This window comes from Aquarana catesbeiana, linkage group LG13 (genome assembly GCF_042186555.1).
Source record: "Aquarana catesbeiana isolate 2022-GZ linkage group LG13, ASM4218655v1, whole genome shotgun sequence".
Classification (NCBI taxonomy): domain Eukaryota; kingdom Metazoa; phylum Chordata; class Amphibia; order Anura; family Ranidae; genus Aquarana; species Aquarana catesbeiana.
The window spans coordinates 78,056,336-78,080,984 of record NC_133336.1 but is presented as its reverse complement, the minus strand read 5'-3'; the positions used below and the strand labels follow the sequence as shown (position 1 = coordinate 78,080,984).

The following is a 24,649-nucleotide window of genomic DNA, read 5'->3' as shown; positions in this document are numbered from 1 at the left end:
TTCAAGTTGATATGAACGGTTTTATTAATATGAGACATTACCCAGTACCTGGACTGTCGGCTGGAAAGGACACAATTTCTTGGAACTTTTTTGCCTTCTTTTGAATATTATATCTGATTATAGCAGCTGCTTAGTCCTATATATATATATATATATATCATTTTATATATAATTTTTAATTTTATTTTTTTATCTTAAGCGCTGGATAAGTGACCCTGTTTACGTCTACTTTTGTGAGAAATAAAGTATTATAAAAAAATAACTGGAGCAAAAAAACTGCTCTTGAGAGTTGCTGTGTAGCAGCTAGCTGTAAACCATGTCTATTCATATATACATTACAAATACAAACAAAGAAAATACAATTGATATCTATAGAAATTACAGCTTGTAAAAGGATTAATCTGGAGGCTGTGGGCAACTTCTAATGAGTGATAAGCTGACTACAGGCTAAGCTAGGCTGCCTCCTCTGCCAGGCTGGGAACCCAAAGCTATGAACAAAAAAGAGGAGAGAGAGGGGCACCAAGCTGACCATAGTGTAGTAAGCAAGTTTATTGTTGTCTCGACTGAGGAAGGAGGCGCGTCCTAGCCTCCGAAATGCATTTCCTGATAGCCCTTGCAACTAACATGTCCTGGCAGTACCTTTTTTTTTTTTTTTTTATATCTTTACAATAAATTTGCTTACGGCATATGGTCAACTTGGCTCCCCTCTCTTCTCTTTTCTGTTCTCTGCTGCTATGTCTGAATTCTTTGGAAAGTGTCAGCACTTCTAGAGCCTTTAGTTTCCAGAGGCCATAAACACTACAGGTCCTCTTTTCCACGGCCACCATCTACAGAGACAGCCACAGGAACTCTGCTCCTGGGTTATAGAGGCTCCTTTTCTAGACACCCAAAACCCTAACATGTACTGTGACATACTGAAGCAGAGCATGATCCCCTACCTTTTGGAGACTGGACCGAAGGGCAGTATTCCAACATAACGACCCCAAACACACCTCCAAGACTACCACTGCCTTGCTAAAGAAGCTGAAGGGTAAAGGTGATGGACTGGCCAAGCATGTCTCCAGACCTAAAAGAGGGGCCGGAAATTTTCGTAGATTGCGGTGATCTTACCCGGAAGTGGGAAGTGGGTACCTGGTTTTGGCAGTTATTGGCTCCCCCAAAAAGTGACAAATGTGGCAGTGGAGTGGAGCTCGGCTTTTAAGGTTGACTTATTGATTGGCATCACTTCTGTTAACTGTTTCTCTAGCTCAGCGTTTCTCATCCACATTTGTCGCGGCAAAATGACCAATAAATTCCCCAACCTAGGCAGCTATCTGGTGAAACATTCTACCTGCCACTTGTTTAAGTCTTTCTGTATTACAGCGGTTCCGGTCCACTGACTCAAGCTTACTTCCGGCTTCCGCAGGCATTCAGAAAGCTGTGCGGGCCTCCTGACTGCGTCCTGCCAACCGATGATGTCATTGGTTGCTAAGGGCAGATCGGGCGCAAGCACAGCTTTCTGGGATGCACTCTAACGGGTTCCAGGAAATGCTGGCTAGCACACTTTTTTGTCCTAGAAGCTGGGGAGGTGAATTCGGGTGTGTGAGGAGGGGTGCAGAAACACAGAACACCAGGAGGCGGCTGTTCAATGCACTGCATATGAGCTCCTCTGAGCTCTGTGAGGTACAGCAGTTCGTGATATTGTAGTAATTCCTACCTATCACCATGCCTGTAATTAAACCTATCGTGCTAGGATCTAGCATGATGGGTTTAATTGCAGGCATGGTAATTGGGATTATTTCATGTAAAATAAATAAAGATGGATGGAAGGATAGATATGTGGTTTTCGTTTTTCAACTTTTTGTTTCATGTCATTTTCTGTGTACACACACGGTATTGGTATTGATGGGCCGTTAACTATAGAAAATACTTTTTAAGGGCGCCTTGACTGGTAAAAGGTTTAGAAACAATGCTCCAGCTCTATCTTGTAAATAGCATTTTCTTGTTTTGCACTGGGACAAAGTGATTTTGAGACCAAAACCTCCTTGTTGCCTAAGGCAGTCTTCTCCATTCACCTCAATGAAGATATCCTTCCTTCCATGTGTCCTTCCTCAAAACATGAAAGGAAATTGTATATAGGCAATAATGAATCAATTAAATTAGATACATATATAAATACACAATTATAAATATATAAAGTGTCTCTTCAGTATTGCAGCAGCGCTGTGCACCCCAATTGAACAGGGTCTCTTACTTAATCTAATTCAGAAAGTTCAAACACTGATCTGATAGCCAGAGTCCCACCAATAAATAATCAAGATGTATTCTGTGAGGGTAGTAATCCTTTCACCAAACGATACACCACGTGCTGGGGTCCCCAATGAAAACTCACTCACCAGAAATCAGATCAATAAAAGCCTTGATTAATAGTAGTAAATCTGCATCAATATCCAAAGCGACCACCAGATGTCAGTATTATTCCCAGTAGTTCCAATAAGATATGTAGAAGAAACAAAAATGATCACATAGCGTGATACTGCTAAACATCTTTATTTGAACCCTCCAAACATCCCCTTAAAACCATGCGTACCAAAATTTAATAAACATTGAGCAAAGATAACAAAGTGCACTGTGCCTGATCGCGTTCCTCCAGTCGTGAAAACCTGTCAGGAGTGCTCCCTGTGTGTAGCCACAGTCACACGCTTCCTGGTTCCTCAGTTGGTGGAGCGCATGCGTCACTTCCTGTGCGACACGTCCCTAACGTTTCGTCACTTCCTGGACTTCTTCTGAGGGCGTGACCCACCAGAAAGGAGGCCGGTATTTATATAAGTGGCAGGCAGAACAACCAATCAGCAGAAGCAAACGCCCAGATGACTCACACATCCCCGCCCCTAATGCTAAATACTGTCAGCAATGCGTGAAATAACATCATCCAGACATTCTGCTCCCACAGGTCGTATTAAGCATGACAATACCGGTTCTAGTGGAAGATGACCTAATGCATAAAAAACAAGTACCTTGAATACCTGCAATCATTCAGTGTATGCGGCGCGGACATTGATCCGCAGCGCTATCACTGAGCAAGCACACTTTCGGTATTCATTAAAACTGATTAAAATATTCACTCTCAAAATATAAAAGTTTTCAGTAAACAAGAATTGTCTAGCAATTTTACATCATACATTGCTTATCCTATGAATAAAGATAAAAACTGTATAGCGATTTCCTAGCATGTACTGAATAATCACATACGCTAAATTGCACCTGATAAACATATGTTGGAAAAATGTATTGTCTAGCAATTTTACATCATACATTGCTTATCCTATAAATAAAGATAAAAACCGCATAGCGATTTCCTAGCACGTATTGAATAATCGCATACGCTAAATTGCACCTGATAAACATATGTTGGAATATTAAAATAAATATATATTAAAATTGTATATCTAAAATGTATATATGTGTATATATATGAACATATGACAATCCACATGTAAACACATGTACATAAAACATCTATATATAAAAAAACGATCATATTGGAGTCAAAATTTCATTATAATAAAACATTACACTGTGATAAAAAGAAACTGGAACCATACCCCAGGGTATGTCTATGTGTCACTGATGAAACAATTTATGTCAAGCTCTATGTTAAGACCCTTGGGGGCAATCACATCCACAGAATAGATCCAATGGATGCGATTTATGCCCCTCCAATGGGACTGGAGATGTTCAACCCCCCAAAATTCCAATCCCGTCGGGTCACTATTATGTTTTAATTTAAAATGCAGTGAGACGTTATGATCCTTATAGCCTATTTTTATGTTGTTTATGTGTTCAGCTATTCTCACCCGTAATAGCCTTTTTGTACGGCCTATATAGATTAAACTGCAAGGACATTTCAATGCGTACACCACAAAGGTGCTGATGTAGTGAATTGTTTAATCCCGAAACTGCGATTATTAATCGGGGAAAGGAAACTATCAATTCCTCTAAGAGGTCTGGAGACCTCCCTGCAGGCTTTGGATCTCCTGCACGCAAAAAAGCCGTTGCGATCCCAAAATGTCGGAGGACTTTAGGAGGGTCAATCACTTTCTTCACCACTCTGTCTCCAAAACTCATGGTTTTTCTATAAATGAACTGGGGCTCAGAAGGTAATACTGAGGTGAGTTTCTTATCTAACCGGAGTATATGCCAGTGTTTTCTGAAGATCTCCTCCACTTCCTTGTATTGAGTATGAAATTGGGAAGTAAAACCCCACTCTTTATTACGATTTTTTTCTGTTGGTACTACCTCAGAACCCACCAGCCGTGATTCTTGTAAACATGTAATTCTAGGTATTTCAGCCACTTCCTCCACCACCTTCTTCAGTTTCTTCGGGTCATATCCCTTGGCTTCAAATCTCTCTGTAAGGACTTTAGATTGAATCCAGAATTGTGTATCTTCAGAGCAGTTTCTTCTTACTCTCATAATCTGTCCTTTTGGGATATTCCGGAGCCATAATGGATGATGACCACTTGAAATGGGCAAATAACTGTTCCTGTCTGTTTTTTTAAAATAAACTCTTGTTTCTAATTTGTCGTTCACCCTATAAATGTTGACGTCCAAAAAGTTTATTTCTTCTTTATGCCATTCTGAAGTAAGCTTAATGTTGTTGTTACTATTCAGGGCCTGTATAAATGCTCCTAACGACTCAGATGTACCATTCCAGATAAAAAACAGGTCATCCATGAAGTGTTTGTAAAATATAAGTTCTGGCCTTTGTTCTCTAAAAATGGTCTTATCCTCCCACTCCGCCATGAACAAATTGGCTATGCTGGGAGCGAATTTCGTGCCCATCGCAGCGCCTCTTTGTTGTGAGTAGAATGTACCGTCATACCAAAAATAGTCATGATTTAGGCAGAAATCCAAGGCATTCCTAAGGAAACTCTTTTGGTTGTGGGGGGAGATCCTCTCTTTGACTAAGGCCCCTTTCACACATGCGGACAGTATGTCCGTATTTCATCCATCCGTTTTCGGATGAAATACGGACATACATGCATCCCTATGGGATAGCGGGTGTCAGCGGATGTACATCCGCTAACACCCGATGTTGTCCGGCTCCGCTCTCGTCCGATTCTGCGGACGTAAGAAAATCCTATTTTTCTATACGTCTGCAGAGTGGATCGGATGAACATGGACAGACGGTCCGTGTTCCTCCGATCCCCCATAGGGGAGAGCGGAGATCTGACAGGGCGGTCCCTGCACAGTGTGCGGGTCCCGCCCTGTCATCTGCCTGCTCAGCTGGGGAAAACGGAGCGATCCCCGCTGAGCAGCGGATAAACACGGGGCGGATCAACACGGATCCGTCCCGTGTGAAAGGGGCCTAAGGGCCCAATTGAGCGCCAATAAGGCATCATCATGCTCTATGATGGAGTAAAGAGAGGAAACGTCGGCTGTGACCAAGATTGCCTGCTCTCTTCCTATCAGGCTCACATTCTGCAAACAATTTAAAAAATTCTTAGTGTCCCTTATATATGAATGGGTATTAGTGACACTCTTTTGCAAGAACCGGTCCAAATACTGACCCAATCTGGCAGAGACTGAATCAATACTGTTGACAATAGGTCTTGCTGGAGGATTAGAGGGGTCTTTGTGAATCTTCGGCAAGGTGTAGAGCGTGGGGATCCGACTGCTGGTAGGTAACGGGAACCTTTTCTCTTTGTTCGTTAGTACCCCGCTTTTTGAACCCATGTGTACTAGAATATCCAATTCATCCCTATAGGGCAGGGTGGGGTCATTCTTGAGACGTTTATATGTTACTTCATCTGAGAGCATCTCCATAATCTGGTTATGATAGAACTCCTTTGAGAGTATTACTAACCCACCCCCCTTATCGGCTGGTCTTATGATGATATCTTTTCGTTTCTCCAACATGGTAATCCCCTCACTGATATGCCTTACATTCATTTGTTTATTGGGTTTCAGATGTTCCAGATCTCGTAGTATTAACCCTTTGAATACCTCAGCTTGATGGTTGGGATTGTTGAGGGGGTTAAATAGGGACTTATTTTTAAGACCACTATTGACCACCTCCCCTGGCTTATGAGTTACCACTGATATATTAGGGGGTGCATCCCAAAAAATACTTTTTAATATTTATCTTCCTAAAATATTTGTGGATGTCAATGAAGACATTGAACTTATTCATTGGTTTTTTTCAAGCCACATTTTAGGCCTAGATTCAGAATGTTCATCTCTTTGTGTGTTAGTTGTTTGTCAGTCAGGTTGAAGATGCCCTCTACTCCGACTCCCTTCTTCTTTTTTTGGGTCCTAGATCCTGCTCTGCAACCACAATATTTTCTTCCTTTGATTGTGGGTATTGCAGAGTGTCCCTCTTTCGTTGCGAATGTTGAGTCTTCCAATATGGGGTATTGGGGTTGTTCTGGGGTTGCTGGTCCCTGTATTGAACCCACGGGTGGGGTCTCCCTCCATGTGGGGGTTGGTTCCGACCTCTGGACGAGCGACCCCTTCCTCTCCCTAAAAAAGGACGGGGGTGTGGGTGATTGTTAGCATAATTCTCTTGATTATTTCGATATTCCTGCAGGGGCTGAAACCTGTTGTGTGTGGGTATGTTATAGGTGTTGGGTTGTGGATATCCATTCTGATTAGAGCGTCTTCCATTCCCCTTTAGTTTCCTTCCTCCTTTCTGTATGGGAGTGGAACACCTAATCGGTGAATTTGCATACGTGGTGTTCCCTGCACGATCATTCGTATATATCGGATGGTTAACCAATGGTAATCCTGGTATCAGTTGCCGGATCTGCTGTGGAGGTGCAGAAGACTCTTGTATAGATTAATCTCCTGCCTCATTTCTAGAAGGCACTTGTTGCCACGAGTAAATGGAATTCTTTTTGAAGTCCTCCAATTCCCTATGGTATTTCTTCAGTTTCTTTTTTTTGTGTCTCTCTATCAACTTTTTCCAATTTCTTTTGTATTCTGGCATTAAACTCTATAATTTGTTGACTATCTTTTATTGGGTCTAATTGCTGTTGTAGATCATTAAATCTTGACTCAAAATTGGCCATTTTGCGTTTTTTTTTCTTTGTAGGACTAACTGTTGTAGCTTGAAACCCACACCGTTAAAGTCCAACCATTCTTGCATGGAACCTTGGTCATCCAACCCATCCTGTGGGGTGACATCCCATCTAAGGCTCCTAATGATGACTTTTTCCTTTATGTATTGTTCAAGACTACATATGTCCCACCAAGTCCGTACTTGTTTTTCTAACACATGGCCCAGTGCTGACATTGCTCCATTGTAATTGGTTTGTGTGGTGGTCGGTTCATAACTGGTGAACAAAGCGTCCACATCAATGTGCCTATTACTTAAATACCGTAAGACGTCCATAGCAGCAGAGAACTAAACATGTGCCTTGAATGAATGTGTGTTGTATATGCCCGGGCATATACAACACACATTCATGAAAGGAAATTGCCCTATATTGCCTACATGTGGACAGGGCTGTCAGGGTAAACCTAAGAGCAACAGCCTGTACTCAAAAGACTTTGTCCTGCCTGTTGGCACTTGTGGAAGACACCCTGCCATTGCCAGGTGGATTCAGACAAGTTATTCCCAGGTCCTACACCTTTAAGGGAAAGGTGCCTCCCTTTTTCATTAGAGCCTATTCCACCAGAGCTTTTGGTGTCTCTTGGGCTTTTTAGCATCAAGGATTCAGTGGCAGCCCATCCATTAGGGGCGCCTGGGCGCCGCCCCTTCTCTCCACGCCACCCCCTATATGAATAATGGGCACTGCTGCTTCTCTCCACGGCCAACCCCAATTCAGGCGTCCGGCCCCTTTCAGAACGCTGGGTGCCTGAATTACAGCGGCGGGGGTGTGTTTTTTTTTTTTAAGCACCTGATTGGAGCCATAGGCTCTAATAGGCTTCTAAATATGGTGGGCTCGAAGCGCAGAGCATTGTGCCTTGAGCCCACGCAGGTGTTACAATAGCGAATGCATATTCGCTGTTGTAACACGGATTCTCAATTCGGCCAATCGTAGGCAGGTCTGAGACCCATTTTCCGATTGGCCGAAAAGAGAAGCGTCCCAATTGGCCGCCAAGGAGGAGGGAGGAAACAGAAGCCACCGATGCCCGTATAGAGCAGGGGAAGGGAGAGCCGCCACCGCCAAGGAGCAAGGGAAGCCGCCGGTGAAGCGCTGCATAGATTGGGTAAGTGCACCTGACCCGACCGACCGCTGGGGAGTGTTACTGTTTGACACCCCCCCAAAAAAAAAATTAACACCGGCCGCTACTGCAAGCATTTGTATCCTAGATTTGCAAGGCTGCTATCTGATCTTCTGTTCTAATGTTCTTCAAGATCTACCAAGTTAATGTTCAGGCCTCAGCTGATGTGAGCTTCGGCCACAAGGTACTTCAAGCTGTTATCTGAGCATTTGTTTATGTTTCTTAAATCCTTGTTTCTCCTGTAGGTCTGTTGGCAGTTATAGTTGCTATGTTGCCTACCCCTCAGTTTTATTGTTTGGGTATGCCTCATGGTCTATGAATACCAGTCCTGTATCCTTTACTGCATGGTTAGGATAATAGGGATTTTTGACTTGCCAGTAAATTCCTTATTTTGGAGTACAGTACAGGACACAGGTCCCTCCCCTCTGTGTCGTTATCATTCCTTATTTCTTATTACTTAATAAAAACATGAACCCGGAGCTCCAAAGAGTGGGTGTTGTTATTTAGGTATGCCCTATGGGGCAGCCTAGGAAAAAGTTTAGGCCTGTTTCTAATCACCTGAAGGTAGTGGCATATAACCATGGTGTATAAATACCAGTCATGTGTCCTGTACTCTACTCCAAGATTAGAAATTTTGATTGTAATTTTTTTTTTCCTTAGTATTTGGCCTTGCAAAGGTTATTGCTAACCAGGTGAGACTATATAGTTCTTTCAACTAAGCTGTTTTAGTTGTGGTAAATCATAGTTTCACAACCACTTTACAGCACTGTTCTGATTTTAATCGGCGCCTCATAAAACACAGATGTCTTTTTATAATCCGTACTGCTTTTAAAGAGACACGTTAAAGAATACCCTAACCCCAAGAACAAAAATGTAATAGATTTCATTTGCCAGTCCTCAGATATAATGGTTGCATTAATTTTCTTTTTATTTCACCTGGTGATCTTCCCAGTAACACACTTTCTGTTCTGGGGTAATTGTACTGTATATATGGAGGAGCCCCAATTTTACCCAGGATAAAATGTGTTTTAGAACTACAGAACACCTCCCCCTCCTTTTTTTTTTTTCTCATTACATAGGGAAAAGGAGTTCAGTTTTTACTAAAATGTTATAGGCTTTAATTGGGTCCCTTTTGCTGGCTAGCAGCGCATGGTGCTGAGAATATTGTTGTAGGTAAACAAGGAAAGCTTTATTTGTACAAATCATATTCATGATTTCATAATGTAACTGATTTGTTGCCTTTCTTGCCCAGATACCGGATATTTGTCTTTGATCATGATCTGTTCAGCTTCATTGACCTGCGACATGATGAGTGGCCTGCAATTCTCATTACTAACCCCAAATCTGTTTTGTATACAAACCCAGCAGTGGAGCCATTGAAGCGAATCCAGCACTCCACACACATCAGGTATCCGATACTTTATGTGAAAGGATGACAACAAAATGTATTGTCAGTAACGTTTCATACAGTTTAAACTGGGAAAGCACAAATCCACATACAATGCCGAACCCAGTCAATACAGTTAAGATACAGCAGGTGTCATTGACATTAACCTGCTCTTTGCCCATGTGGTTAACCAATTCAATACCATTGTGCATATCTATACGGCCTTATATTGAGGTGTTTATACCAGGAACATGGATCAGGCTACAACCATGATCCTGGTACCGTTTTTCTCAGAAGGTGAATCCAATCCTACGCGGTAAGTGATCCATTAGGCTATATAGCCGCACAATCACTTTTACAGGCGGAAGATGGGGGTTCCCCCTCCCCTCCTGTCACCACCTTTACCATGCTCTCCCGTCCCATCGGGGAGCTTGGTATAGATTGAACTGGTAACATCAACTTCCCTACACACAGTGAGAGGAACTGATGTTGCTCCTCCCACTGTGTGACCTCCGAAACCGTTAGTGACTAGGATTTCATCATTTCCGGTTTTGGTTTGTTTGTTAACAAACCGTTACCAGCATCTGATCAAACCAATCTCCGTTTGATCAGATGCTTTGGAGGCCAGAGGGAAAGATCTGGGGTCTAATAGATGTGAAAAGTTTGGTGCAGTTTACTATGTCTGTGTCATTTATTCAGCAGTGTTTAATATATGTGGGAACATATTCATTTTTGGACAATCACTTTATCTCTGGATACCAACCAATTTGATTTACTATATATTGCATCCAAAAGTGACAATACAGAACTTTGTCCTGTATTCCAAAACTTGGGTTGGGTGGGGATTAATCCCCTCCTATTTTGGATAATGGATATGATTGTAATAGTAGCTAAGGAATTTTACAACCCCCAATTCCAAAAAAGTTGGGACGCTGTGTAAAGTCTACATAAAAACAGAATGCAGTCATTTGCAAATCTCACACCCATATTTTATCCTTTTACTGCTGGCTACTAACTGAATCCAGGATTGCAAATGAGAGGTTTTGCCACCACCAGCAGGCTGCCCCCAGGTGTGCTTTTAAGTTGCACTAGACTCCTGCTCCTGAAGGTGGCAGCATCAAACCCATCCTGCAGAAGTTCTGCTGTGTTCTTCAATGAAATCAGAGAATGGATTTTACAGTGAGTACAAAAATGCAAATACTACCAATGAGAGAAGTAATTTAATGATTTTATTTGTTTTAAGAGTGCTGGTATTTTCCCCGGATCCCATCATCTCTGTCAAGGTGTTTATAGACGGCATTGAACTGGGAGACGCTGAGAATTCCTCTGGTCCATTGTACGTGTTAGAGTGGAGTGCTGAAGCATATATAACTGGACTACATGAGATCAAAGTCCAAGTGAAGGTAAAAAAAAAAAAAAAAAAACTTTTATATACTGAAACTGTCTGCACTGTACTTGGCAACTGTAAAAGAAAGCAAAGAAAGTTGATGAGGAGTGGGCTTATACAGGAATTTAGATATATAGTCTTCTCTTTTTAGAACTGAGCGATCTTGCCTTGGCATATTTTTCATTATTAACCACTTAAGGACCGGAAAGATTTGCCCCCTTAATGACCAGGCCTTTTTTTGCGATACGGCACTGCATCGCTTTAACTGACAATTGCGCGGATGTGCAAAGTTGCACCCAAACAAAATTGATGTCCTTTTTTTCCCCCATAAATAGAGCTTTCTTTTGGTGGTATTTGACCACCTCTGCGTTTTTTATCTTTTGCGCTATAAACAAAAAAAGGCCGACTATTTTGAAAAAAAAATATTTTTTACTTTTTGCTATAATAAATATCCCAAAAGTCTTCATCAGTTTAGGCCAATATGTATTCTTTCACATATTTTTGGTAAAAACCATATATTGATTGGTTTGCACAGAAGTTATAGCGTCTACAAAATAAGGGATAGATTTATGGCATTTTTAATTTCATTTCTTTTACTAGTAATGGCGGTGATCTGCAATTTTTAACGGGACTGTAACATTGCGGCGGACAGATTGGACAGTTTTGACACATTTTTGGGACCATTGACATCTATACAGCGATCAGTGCTATAAAAATGCACTTATTACTGTGTAAATGTTAGTGGCAGGGAAGAGCTTAACACTAGGGGGCGATCAAGGGGTTAAATGTGTTTTCTGGGAGGTGTTTCTATCTAACTGTGGGGGGGGGGGGGGGACTGACTGGAGGAGGAGGAGAGAGATCGCTGTTCCTAATCACTAGGAACAGCAGATCTCTCGTTACTCCCCTGTCAGAGAGGGGATCTGTGGGTTTACATTGACAGATCCCCGTTTTGGCTCTCTGTGGGGCGATTGCGGATGGCCGGAGGACATTGCGACCACGCGCATCAGCTCCAGTGTTGTGCTGTGGCCACGTGCGAACCCCCCTATCGCTCTTAAAGCACCTGACGTACACCTACGGCGATTCGCCCAGGAGAGCCAACTTGCTGCATTATAATGACAGCGGCTGGTCCTTAAGCGGTTAAAGTGTTACTAAACCCAGGACCCTGCATTCACTATGTCTGGTCTCCTACAGTACAAAGAACATGGAAATGCATTAGTTTTAGTAAATATAAACTGCTAAATACCTTTTCTCATAAGCAGTTAGAACAGTCTTGTGACTTCTATCAGTCTATAGGTCTGGTTAAAGCTTGTAGCAGGAGTTTTAATTTTCCATGATTGTCCTATGACAATCATGGCTGCAGGAACCCCGACCCTCTGTCTGGACAGTGCTGATTGGTCCTGTGCTGATTGCACTCTCCCACAAAAAAAAAACTTTTGCAATACACACCAAACTGAGCATGTTCAGCATCCCCCCGAGGCTCTGTTCTATCAGGAGATGGATTGGGGACAGTGGAAGAAAGGAAAGGATCAGAGAAGACAGGATCAAACAGCCTTTTTTACACAATGCAAAGGATTAATCCCTTAGGTTCCACAGTGAGTATAACAAGCATGCTTTACTGTATATACAGACTGATTTTACTTTCGTGGGTTTAGTAGCACTTTAATCTTTAACCTTTATTAATGGGATTTTGTTTTAGTCAAGCCAGTGAGAATGCAAAACAACCCAAAGCAAGTTGATGCAGTTTAGGAGCTCAAATGCAGGTTTGATGCCCCTTTCAGTTAACAGTGAAAGCTCTCAAAAGCATCTCAAATTAACCTTGAATTCAAGCAGGATGCCCCCAAAGGCATGCTACATTTTACTATCAACTCAAGCCCTTAGTTTGAGCCTGACCTGTAAACTTCAGGTTCAAGAATCAGTGATCAACTAAAGTCAGGCAGTTGCTGCCTGAATTTGCACAGTAAATGTTTTCTTCACATAGTGGTTGCTTTGGTTGAGTTAGTGCATTTCTGTGCTGATTGCATCCACCTTTTCTTTGGATTTAGTGTTTTACTACTTGTCTACCAACGTCATTTATAAAGGGCGGCTGGTAGAACAGGGTTTTGCACATACTAGTAGCTGATTTGTTCAGCCAGTGATTTATTTTCTGGTTCAGCCGCCCGATCATTTACACAGTCTATCGAAGGTACTATAGCATTCCCGCCCGGTTCAGCCACACAGTCTTTTTTATATTGAGATGCATTTAACATGGGCCTGAATTGCTAAGATCTTCACTCATTCTCCTTCATTGACTTTAACAGACCTCAGCGAAGGTCTGTGGGTAGATGAACAGAGCTATCTGCAGGGTATACACATGGGAACTGTGTGCTTAAATCCGCAAATTAGTTCTCAAAATATGCACATAAATGTAGAGTTGTATTGACATGCCATGTGCCTTTTGATAACCTTCATTCATCATATAAGCTTTTCTATGTCTGCAAATACATATTGGATGACCTTGTCCTTTACTAATGCATGCATTCTGATCGTTTGCCTTTTTGTACGTTTTAGATTATAAATGTGCTTGTATAAACCATGGTTAATGATGAGCACAATAATTACACCAGCCCCTTGTTCATGTGTTGGCCATACATATTTGATCTTGCTTCCTACTCTAGTTTGGCCTTATACATGAGTGGTGAGACTCAGTCTCTGAGTGGAAAATTTGTTCTGACCAAGCATGGTTGGTTACCTGCTGTTTGTCCCTAGACTAAATTTTCAAGGAACACAAAATACACAAAAAAACCAAACAAATCGGCATCAGTTTTGACCGGATGATTTTTGAACTAAATGATCACTTTGGGTCCAGGCTTTTAGTGGGATTGGAGGCTCTGTGTGGCCAGCAGTCATAGGGTTTATTTTATCAACACTTCACCATTTGTATCGTAGGATGCTGCTGAGCGGAAGCAAACCAGAAGCCATCTGTTCAGCTTAGAAGATGATGTTTCTGTCAGCTTCAGCCTGTTTTCATCTCTGATTCTCCTTACAGATCACTACATTGTGGTAAGTTTTTTCTTTTAAAGCAAACCTGTCTCAAAATTTGGCAATTAAAATCAAACAGAAAATCCATAAAACTCAGCTGATGTTGAAAAAATTCCATTGAGCCTTTGAGTTGAAAGAAAAGTAAAAAAAATTAATATATTAGTCATATTTTTTTAAACATTGTATATGACCTTTTATTTACCTAAATTTCAGTCTCCAAATTCTAAATAAACTGTATATGTCCTTTTGTCTTTCCACAGGCACAGGTGCTATTTATTGTCATTGTGCTGGGTCAACTCCTTGTACTTCTTGTTTTCAGAATAAGAAAGAAGCCAAAGCTAAGAGGTATGTGTCAACTAGTCCAGTACTTCCATTATTGTATTGAGGTAATTCTTTTGTTGTCTGGTACAAAACCGATTATAACCATATAAAAAAAGAAAATCTTGTAGGAGAGAAATGCAAGCATGTTGTAACATCTTTCTCATAAGTTGTAGATTAAAGTTCAACACTTTCCTGTTTAAAGTGGTTTTAAAGGCTCAAGGTTTTGTACCTTCATGCAGCCCCCCACCCCCCAATACTTATCTGAGCTCCCTCTCGATCCAGTGATGTGCATGAAAGCTCAATTTCTCCCGGGTCTCTGATTCATCATTGGCTGAGACCGCAGCGAGAGGCAGTGGCTACTGCCAATAACAACCAGTGAGCCAATGAGAAAGTGGGGGTAGGGCCACTGCTCTGTGTCTTATGGACGCATAGAGCGGGGCTCGGGAGCTAGCATGCACAAGTGCCCCCAGAGTCATTGGCCTGTTATTGGGGGCACTGGCTGAAGAGGAGGAGCCAGGAGCGCCAGCAGGGGACCCAAAAAGAAGGGAGGTTCGGGGCTGCTCTGTGCAAAACGACTGCACAGTGCAGGTAAGTATAGCATGTTTGTTGTTAAAAAAAAAAAATGAGCCTTTTATTGTCACTTAACCCTTTCAAAAGTTTAATATTTTAGTGTTAAAGGATAAGTTCACCTTTGGGAATATGTTACATGTTCCACCTGTTTTTAGGGTAGAACATGTAACATGTTCCCACTGCTGCAGTCTCTCCCTGATCTGTCACATCCGTCGTGAGCCAGGGATCTTCACACAAGCTTACAGTACTAAGGACTTTCTTCACAGCCCCAACTGACAGATGTCCTTCTATTCATACATGTCCTGGATTTCTGACTGAAATGCTTGGCAGACAATCAACTAGCATTTACTGGATAAAAAGTCAGCAATGACCGCCTATGCTTTTCCAGAAAATGTTTCCCTTTTAACAGCTGCAGGTCCTATTGCTACAACCTGTGGAAGGATTTCTCTGTATCCGTATAATTGTAGATGGTCTTCTTATATCTTTGCAATTCAGCTTGTAAATAATCATTTTATATGGTATGCATTACACTCTCACACACTGAGAGGAAATTAGGGGATGTATAACCCCTCTTTATGTTTAAGGGGAAATTTAACCTTTTCTGCTATTGATAACCAAAAAGGTTTCTGCCTAGAGTTTGGGTTTAACTTCACAGGTAATGCATTCCTTTTTAAGATGTTTAGCTAAAACTGCTCTGACCTAAACATTTTCAGAAGAAGAAACGTATGTAAAGAATTTTTACATGGTGATCTGACCTAGGCCTTTCTTTTCATTTAGCACCAGTGTGAGCTGGAACGCAGTGGTTATGTTTTGGGTCCTGTTCTTGTTGAAAGATGAATGTGTTTATTCCAGGAGAGCTGACTTGTGAAGTCACAATACGGCCACAATTATTAATTACTGTAATGAAGTGAGTCAGACTCTAAGACAGCCATGTTGGTCAGGTCATGGCACTAGTTCCATTTTTGGTATACCATGGTTTGTTGCTCCTGCAGTTAAGTCCTTCCATCACATCTTACCTTGCTGTCACTCAGTAAGCATTGTCTCTTATGACCAGAACACTTTGTTCTACAGCCTGACTTGCTCATCTAAGCAATTGAGCAGATTGTTCTGTTTTTTTTTTTTTTTTCTATTTTTGGTGCCAGTAAGAGGTTTGTATCTCAGTCTTTGTAATTCAACTGTCTGTCTTCTGAGAACAGCATACGGTGTACCTAAACAGGAATATTGGTTATTTTGATTATACCACAAATTTTCTTTTATTACCTGGAAAGATTACATTTTGTCAACCAGAACATTTTTGAGCTATAAGCTGATTGGATAACCCATTTGAGCCAATGCAATCTAACAAAGTGGCAACACAATGCAGCAAAACTATACTGTTGTATAAATGTAATTAAATGTAATTTTAAAAGAAAATGTTTGTGCTGGTCAAAATAATTGGGTTAAATTTTGTCATTTAAAACAGTTGACTTGCTAAGCAGCTAATAAGAGACACTCGTGGAATGGAGAAAGTAAGAAAAACAGCCAAAAAGCAATCTTTGTCATACAAAGGGATATAAGAGGTCTGGAGATTTGGGAATGAGAAGAAAACTATGCTAATTTCTGACTGGATTTCGAATTTTTATCTCCAGCTTTCTTTAGGGGGTGTTTTGTATTTACACGCAAGTTTTAGTATTGAGTTCCTGTACAAATCTGTACAAAAGCAATATAGAATAATGTCAAGCATGCCATTTTTTCCCTGCAAGTTTGTGAAAGCATGCCGGGATTGACTTGCTTCTGAAGAGTCAGAAGCCTTTTGATGTGCACACGCATCTGATATTTTGTAGGGTTGAGCTGAGTTGTAAATATTTCAGTTATTAATTGCTCCTCTTTTATATTTTCTATGCCAACTAACTGTCAAGCTCTGCTGCTTGACAGTCGACTTTGTTTTTACTTAAAATTCTTACTTTTATCAATGTGGCCAAAGTGGCACACATGTCCGATGATGTCACTTCTACCCTGATGACGGCGATGGGGATAATCTTGGAAGTTTAAGTCCCCTCTCCACAATCAGGAAAATGGGGGCATTAAGGGACCCTTTTCATTGCCTCCCCTCTATCATGTATATTCATAAAGGGGAGTTTTAATAAAAATAAGGAGCGTTCATACCATACGTGCTTTCTAAACTATAAAACAATATCTATATAAATTTCAAAATGTCCTTTGCCTGTGTCTCAAATCATGAAACCATGTGCATTTTAATGATTCAAAGCAGTTCAAACAAATGGACAGGAAAATCCACCAATAGCGCAATACTATTTTTTTGTTTTTTTTTAACTGACAGGTTTATTGGTTTTCAACAGAAAATACAAGTAGGGACGCTTTGTTATACATAGACCCGGCATGGTGTCTACGTACAATATTGCCAGCGGTAAAACTCGTTTAAGACATGTAAATCAAATGGCCAAAGACAATCTATGGCAACATTATATCGATGGAGTACGACTCAGAACTTCCGTGTTACAGCCAAGTCTAAACTGCAAAAGACAAAAAAGGGGACCCAAGGGGAAGGAACGGGACAAGTACCAGTTCCACCCAGGGAAAAGAATTCATCAACAAGGAACCAGCAAATTAGCAAAAATATGAAAAATTTAATGTTGAGTTGAATAATTCCACATATACACCAGACACAAAATCAAAAATTATATATGACAATAAGTGAACCAAGACCTGACACTAAGAAAATAAAATAGACAACGTTGTCTAAAAACAGAACAACACACAGATGGCCACCACTAAACACACACAACAAGATCGCCCAGCTGGATTAATGAATGAAAAGAAACACAGCAAAACATAAAAAGTCTTATGAGTATCTCAAAGTGTTGTAGGTCAAGGCCGGGGGATGAGTGTGTGCAGCCGTATGGTTGGGGGGAAGTCCGCCTAGTAGGATGCCAGTAACAGGCCTTAGGTGAGCCTTGAAGTAAGTTGCATGGAAATAGCTGGTTAAGACACTAACAACTGAGTGTCATACAATGACTGGTAATGTAGGTGAGCAGCTCTGTAGAAATGGTACATGGATCAAGATATGAATGTGCCTGCATCGGTAATAATCACCACTGTAAGTAAAGTAGATAGTGGGTGGGAGACAGTTGTGTAACTATGGTGACAGCAGTCACGATTAAAACATGAGCAGATACAGTCTCACCAATCCCAGGATACCGAAGTTGGGCAGGTTAATGGATCATTTCAATCCTACTCGGATCATCTCAGATAGTGCAGAGCAGCTGCATCCGGGTCAGATCAGCTGGATAGGGCTTCGTAGATCCGTGTGCTCAGTTACCAGCAGCGGTGATGAGGAACGGGAGCGTGTTGGAATGTGCCGCCTGTGTGCGGCATAGGTCAGCGTCCACTTCCTGGTTCCATGCTGTAAGGCTTCACAGAAGGGCGGACGGAATATCCAGGGCTGATGGGTGGGTCTGTGTGTGACGCTAGGTGGAGCGTGATGGCGTCATGCTGACGCGTTTCATCCGTCACAGGGATTTCTTCAGAGCATGCGCCGTTGCCAGAGCGGACATCTTATATAGCCCTCCCACTTACAAACGTGGATACAATGGCTATCTGTTGGCCTGGCAACGGTACAACAAATAGACTGCCATTCAAACCGGAAGACAACAGAAAGTATGCAAATACATGGAACGGGCCGGTCCGTGGGTGTACCACCTCTATAAATAGCATAAACTACATAAAGAAGAAAGAGAAGAAGAAAGAAGGAAAGTGGAATGGAGAGGAGAATAAAACTGAAACTAGGACTAGAATAAGAAATAAACATAGATAAAAAATAGTTGAGAAGAGCGATCAGGCAGTGAAAATAGATGTGTCACCTATATGAAAATAAAAGAGGAAAGGCAATAAATATGGATATAATCCTAAGGGGCAAGGAACACTGACAGATTGCACTCGTTATTTAACCCATGGGGGGACATACTGTCAAGGGTGTATATCCACATTTTTTCTTTCTGGCAAAGAATTCTGTCGAAATCACCCCTTCTAAGGGGAAGATTTAACCTGTAGATACCCTTGACAGTAAGCCCAGTGGGGTCCCCCCCATGGAAATTGAGGAAATGTAGAGGAATGGGGCGCTCATCATTTTTGCTGAGAATGTTTTGGACGTGCTCACCGATTCTGATCTTTAGTTTCCTCTTTGTCTTACCCACATATTTTTTGCCACAGGGGCATGTGAGCATATACACTACTCGTGTGGTATTACAGTTAATAAAATTATAGATTTTAAACTGTCTCTTACCGTCAGAATCGGTGAACACGTCCGTGCATTCAACATACTTGCAGATGGCACATCTACCACACCTAAACATACCTTTAAGAGGGGGAAGTAGAGTAAGCCAATTTTGGGTAGGGGATCTTTGGTATTCGGAGTGAATCAAATGGTCCCTCAGATTCCGAGAACGTCGAGCGGTGAGAAGGGGACGTTCTCCCACTATCTCACCAAGAGCAGGGGAACCAGAGAGGATATGCCAATGGTTATTAAGAATATTCCTAATCTGTTTCCATTGAGCACCGTATTTGGTGATGATTCTGGGAGGTTCATGTCGATCTTTGGGGACCGTAGAGTTCCTTCTGGTAAGAAGTTGCTGGCGGTCCATCTGGAGGGCTCTTTTTTTGGCTGTTCTAATAGATGAGTGGGAGTAGCCTCTATCCCTAAACCTTCCGTATAGGTCCCTAGCTTCTTTGTCAAAATCTTGTTCTCTAGAGCAGTTTCTACGGATACGGAGGAACTGGCCTACAGGTATACCTTTTATTAGGGATCTGGGATGGTCACTGGTGGCCAGGAGGAGTGTATTCGCTGCTGTTGGCTTCCTGTGAGTTTTAGTGCTGATCTTCCCATGGTCAGCAAACAGGGTCAAGTCCAAAAAGGACAGGGTATCTTGGTGGGCGGTGTAGGTAAGCCTGATGTTACGATCGTTTGTGTTAAGTTCATCCATGAATAACACCAACTCCTGCTCCGTGCCCTCCCAGATCATGAGCACGTCATCAATGTACCTCAGCCACATAAGGCTGTGGCTGAGGTACATCGGCGACTGATAGACGGATTCCTCCTCCCACATGCCCAGATGTAGGCAGGCATACGAGGGAGCCCAAGGTGCTCCCATCGCAGTGCCTCTAATTTGCTGATAGTAGATCCCCATGAACTGGAAACAATTATGTTCCAGCAGAAAAGTAAGTACATCACCTATGAACTCATTTTGATGACCTAGGAGTGGGAATTTTTTATCAAGAAAGAATTGGACAGCTTTTAGGCCCCATTGATGGGGAATTGATGTATATAAAGATTCGACATCTATGCCTACCATAAAAGATCCCTCCGGCAGAACCAAAGCATTTAGATGGGACAGTACATCCCCTGTGTCCTGCACATAGGAGGGCAATTCAAGAACCAGCTCCTTGATTAGTGCATCAATGAATTTGCCCGTTTTTTCGAGAGGGCCATTTACCGCAGAAACAATGGGTCTGCCGGGCGGATTTGTCTGGGATTTATGGAGTTTTGGAATGATGTAGAAGGTGGGTATATTGAACTGAGATATACGTAGGAAATTAAATTCCTTTCTGTTAATTAATTTTTCCTCCAGTGCCAAACTCAGCAGAAAATTTAGTTCACTAACAATACCGGGAAATGGATTTGACTCAAGCTTGCGATAAGTGGACTTATCACCCAGAAGTCTACATACTTCTTTTTCATATTGGTCCTCGGTAAGGAGGACTACATTACCTCCCTTGTCGCTGCTCTTGATTACGATACCCGGAGTTTCCTCTAGTTCTTTTAGGGCCCTTCTTTCTTCCCTAGTGAGGTTATCTATACCCCTATACTTCCAATTCACCTTAGACAGGTCTCTCCTGACTTGTGTCAGGAAGAATTCAATGGACTTGTGTTTAGATAACGGAGGCATTTTGACTGATTTTATAGACAGATTGGCCGAGCGTATGTCTACTGTTTGCTCAGAGGGCGTCTCTGTATCAAAATCAGAATCCTCATTCTCTTGTAGAAGAGAAATAAGTGTATCTAGGGCCTCCAACTCTTCTTTATTTTGTATGTTTGGGTTGATTTCAGTGTGTTTAGTTGAATGCCAGTATCTAAAGATCACTTTTCTAAGGTAAAGGGAAATGTCCTTATACACTTCAAACTCATTCATCCCTGATTTAGGGGAGAAGGAAAGGCCCCTGCCAAGCAGGGAAAGATGGTGTTGGTTAAGAGGGAATTCAGTAAGGTTAATAACCTTCATGTCTATAATAGGACTAGATGAAGGTGTTACTAATGAGTTGTCACTGTTTATGTCCTGTGTGTTTTCTTCCTGAGTTGTCGTTGACTTTTGCGAGTTTCCCTTTGTCTTCCCTGATGGCTTGGGGGCGAGTTTGGTGGTGTTTTTCCCTTTCCACTGGATTTGGTTTTCCCTGTCGTGATTATAGGATTGTCTGTTGGTGACTGATCCCTCTCTAAAAAAGTCACTGATAGATCCCGACGTTCACTATCACTGTCAGTAGATGAATATTGTTTACGTGTGGTCTTCGTGTTAGCTATACTATTGCTCCTTCCTCTATGTTTGCGAGATCGACTTCTTCCTTTATAGATGGTAGGATCAAACAGATCACCACGTTCAAGATCTAATAAGTTTTGTTTGAATTTCTCTTGTTTATGAATTTTTAAATTACGTTGAGTTTTATCTACTTCCTTTTTGAGGAGCTCATTATGTTTTTCAAAGGAGGGATCTGTTTTGAAGGGTTCAAGCAAACCAACACTAATATCTATCTCCGCTTTTAATTCATCCAACTGTGCCTGTTCCTCATCAACAATCAATTGCATGATTTCAAGACCTCGTCTGACACAGCTGGCCTTCCAGGCCTCAATAAAACGAGGTGTATGGAGGTGTCCAGCTGGGGTGACCCGTTCTCTCAGACCCCTGGGGACGATCCCATTCTCAATATGGGATTTTAATGAGGAGATGTCCCATTTCCTATTCAGAAATTTAATAGTTAATTTCTTATGATTCTTAAATAGGGTATGGAGAGAGTCTTCAGATTGGTTCAACGTTGATCGTTGAGAGGAAAAGGCGGACTGAATTTCTCGGTCAATGTCAGCGTCAAGAAGGTATGCCATATCAGAGAGAGGGGGCTAGGTGAAAACAAAAAGTAAAAGCCAGAAGAGGAAAAGAGAAAAGAAAAGGGGAAGAGAGAACACAAAGAGACAAGTAAAAAAGAGGAGAGGGAAAACACACAGGACATAAACAGTGACAACTCATTAGTAACACCTTCATCTAGTCCTATTATAGACATGAAGGTTATTAACCTTACTGAATTCCCTCTTAACCAACACCATCTTTCCCTGCTTGGCAGGGGCCTTTCCTTCTCCCCTAAATCAGGGATGAATGAGTTTGAAGTGTATAAGGACATTTCCCTTTACCTTAGAAAAGTGATCTTTAGATACTGGCATTCAACTAAACACACTGAAATCAACCCAAACATACAAAATAAAGAAGAGTTGGAGGCCCTAGATACACTTATTTCTCTTCTACAAGAGAATGAGGATTCTGATTTTGATACAGAGACGCCCTCTGAGCAAACAGTAGACATACGCTCGGCCAATCTGTCTATAAAATCAGTCAAAATGCCTCCGTTATCTAAACACAAGTCCATTGAATTCTTCCTGACACAAGTCAGGAGAGACCTGTCTAAGGTGAATTGGAAGTATAGGGGTATAGATAACCTCACTAGGGAAGAAAGAAGGGCCCTAAAAGAACTAGAGGAAACTCCGGGTATCGTAATCAAGAGCAGCGACAAGGGAGGTAATGTAGTCCTCCTTACCGAGGACCAATATGAAAAAGAAGTATGTAGACTTCTGGGTGATAAGTCCACTTATCGCAAGCTTGAGTCAAATCCATTTCCCGGTATTGTTAGTGAACTAAATTTTCTGCTGAGTTTGGCACTGGAGGAAAAATTAATTAACAGAAAGGAATTTAATTTCCTACGTATATCTCAGTTCAATATACCCACCTTCTACATCATTCCAAAACTCCATAAATCCCAGACAAATCCGCCCGGCAGACCCATTGTTTCTGCGGTAAATGGCCCTCTCGAAAAAACGGGCAAATTCATTGATGCACTAATCAAGGAGCTGGTTCTTGAATTGCCCTCCTATGTGCAGGACACAGGGGATGTACTGTCCCATCTAAATGCTTTGGTTCTGCCGGAGGGATCTTTTATGGTAGGCATAGATGTCGAATCTTTATATACATCAATTCCCCATCAATGGGGCCTAAAAGCTGTCCAATTCTTTCTTGATAAAAAATTCCCACTCCTAGGTCATCAAAATGAGTTCATAGGTGATGTACTTACTTTTCTGCTGGAACATAATTGTTTCCAGTTCATGGGGATCTACTATCAGCAAATTAGAGGCACTGCGATGGGAGCACCTTGGGCTCCCTCGTATGCCTGCCTACATCTGGGCATGTGGGAGGAGGAATCCGTCTATCAGTCGCCGATGTACCTCAGCCACAGCCTTATGTGGCTGAGGTACATTGATGACGTGCTCATGATCTGGGAGGGCACGGAGCAGGAGTTGGTGTTATTCATGGATGAACTTAACACAAACGATCGTAACATCAGGCTTACCTACACCGCCCACCAAGATACCCTGTCCTTTTTGGACTTGACCCTGTTTGCTGACCATGGGAAGATCAGCACTAAAACTCACAGGAAGCCAACAGCAGCGAATACACTCCTCCTGGCCACCAGTGACCATCCCAGATCCCTAATAAAAGGTATACCTGTAGGCCAGTTCCTCCGTATCCGTAGAAACTGCTCTAGAGAACAAGATTTTGACAAAGAAGCTAGGGACCTATACGGAAGGTTTAGGGATAGAGGCTACTCCCACTCATCTATTAGAACAGCCAAAAAAAGAGCCCTCCAGATGGACCGCCAGCAACTTCTTACCAGAAGGAACTCTACGGTCCCCAAAGATCGACATGAACCTCCCAGAATCATCACCAAATACGGTGCTCAATGGAAACAGATTAGGAATATTCTTAATAACCATTGGCATATCCTCTCTGGTTCCCCTGCTCTTGGTGAGATAGTGGGAGAACGTCCCCTTCTCACCGCTCGACGTTCTCGGAATCTGAGGGACCATTTGATTCACTCCGAATACCAAAGATCCCCTACCCAAAATTGGCTTACTCTACTTCCCCCTCTTAAAGGTATGTTTAGGTGTGGTAGATGTGCCATCTGCAAGTATGTTGAATGCACGGACGTGTTCACCGATTCTGACGGTAAGAGACAGTTTAAAATCTATAATTTTATTAACTGTAATACCACACGAGTAGTGTATATGCTCACATGCCCCTGTGGCAAAAAATATGTGGGTAAGACAAAGAGGAAACTAAAGATCAGAATCGGTGAGCACGTCCAAAACATTCTCAGCAAAAATGATGAGCGCCCCATTCCTCTACATTTCCTCAATTTCCATGGGGGGGACCCCACTGGGCTTACTGTCAAGGGTATCTACAGGTTAAATCTTCCCCTTAGAAGGGGTGATTTCGACAGAATTCTTTGCCAGAAAGAAAAAATGTGGATATACACCCTTGACAGTATGTCCCCCCATGGGTTAAATAACGAGTGCAATCTGTCAGTGTTCCTTGCCCCTTAGGATTATATCCATATTTATTGCCTTTCCTCTTTTATTTTCATATAGGTGACACATCTATTTTCAC

The 24,649-nt window shown here is 41.9% G+C and overlaps 1 protein-coding gene across 2 annotated transcripts in view; it reads left to right on the top strand.

Annotated features, from left to right (window-relative positions):
• Positions 1-24,649, top strand: part of TMEM62 (transmembrane protein 62) — a 97,769-nt gene that overhangs the window by 61,259 nt on the left and 11,861 nt on the right. For both annotated transcript variants that reach the window (XM_073609778.1, XM_073609779.1), the window contains 4 exons: positions 9,464-9,619; positions 10,842-11,001; positions 13,911-14,024; positions 14,264-14,348. In XM_073609778.1, coding sequence (XP_073465879.1) covers positions 9,464-9,619; positions 10,842-11,001; positions 13,911-14,024; positions 14,264-14,348 — 515 coding nt within the window. The remainder of the gene's footprint in view (positions 1-9,463; positions 9,620-10,841; positions 11,002-13,910; positions 14,025-14,263; positions 14,349-24,649) is intronic.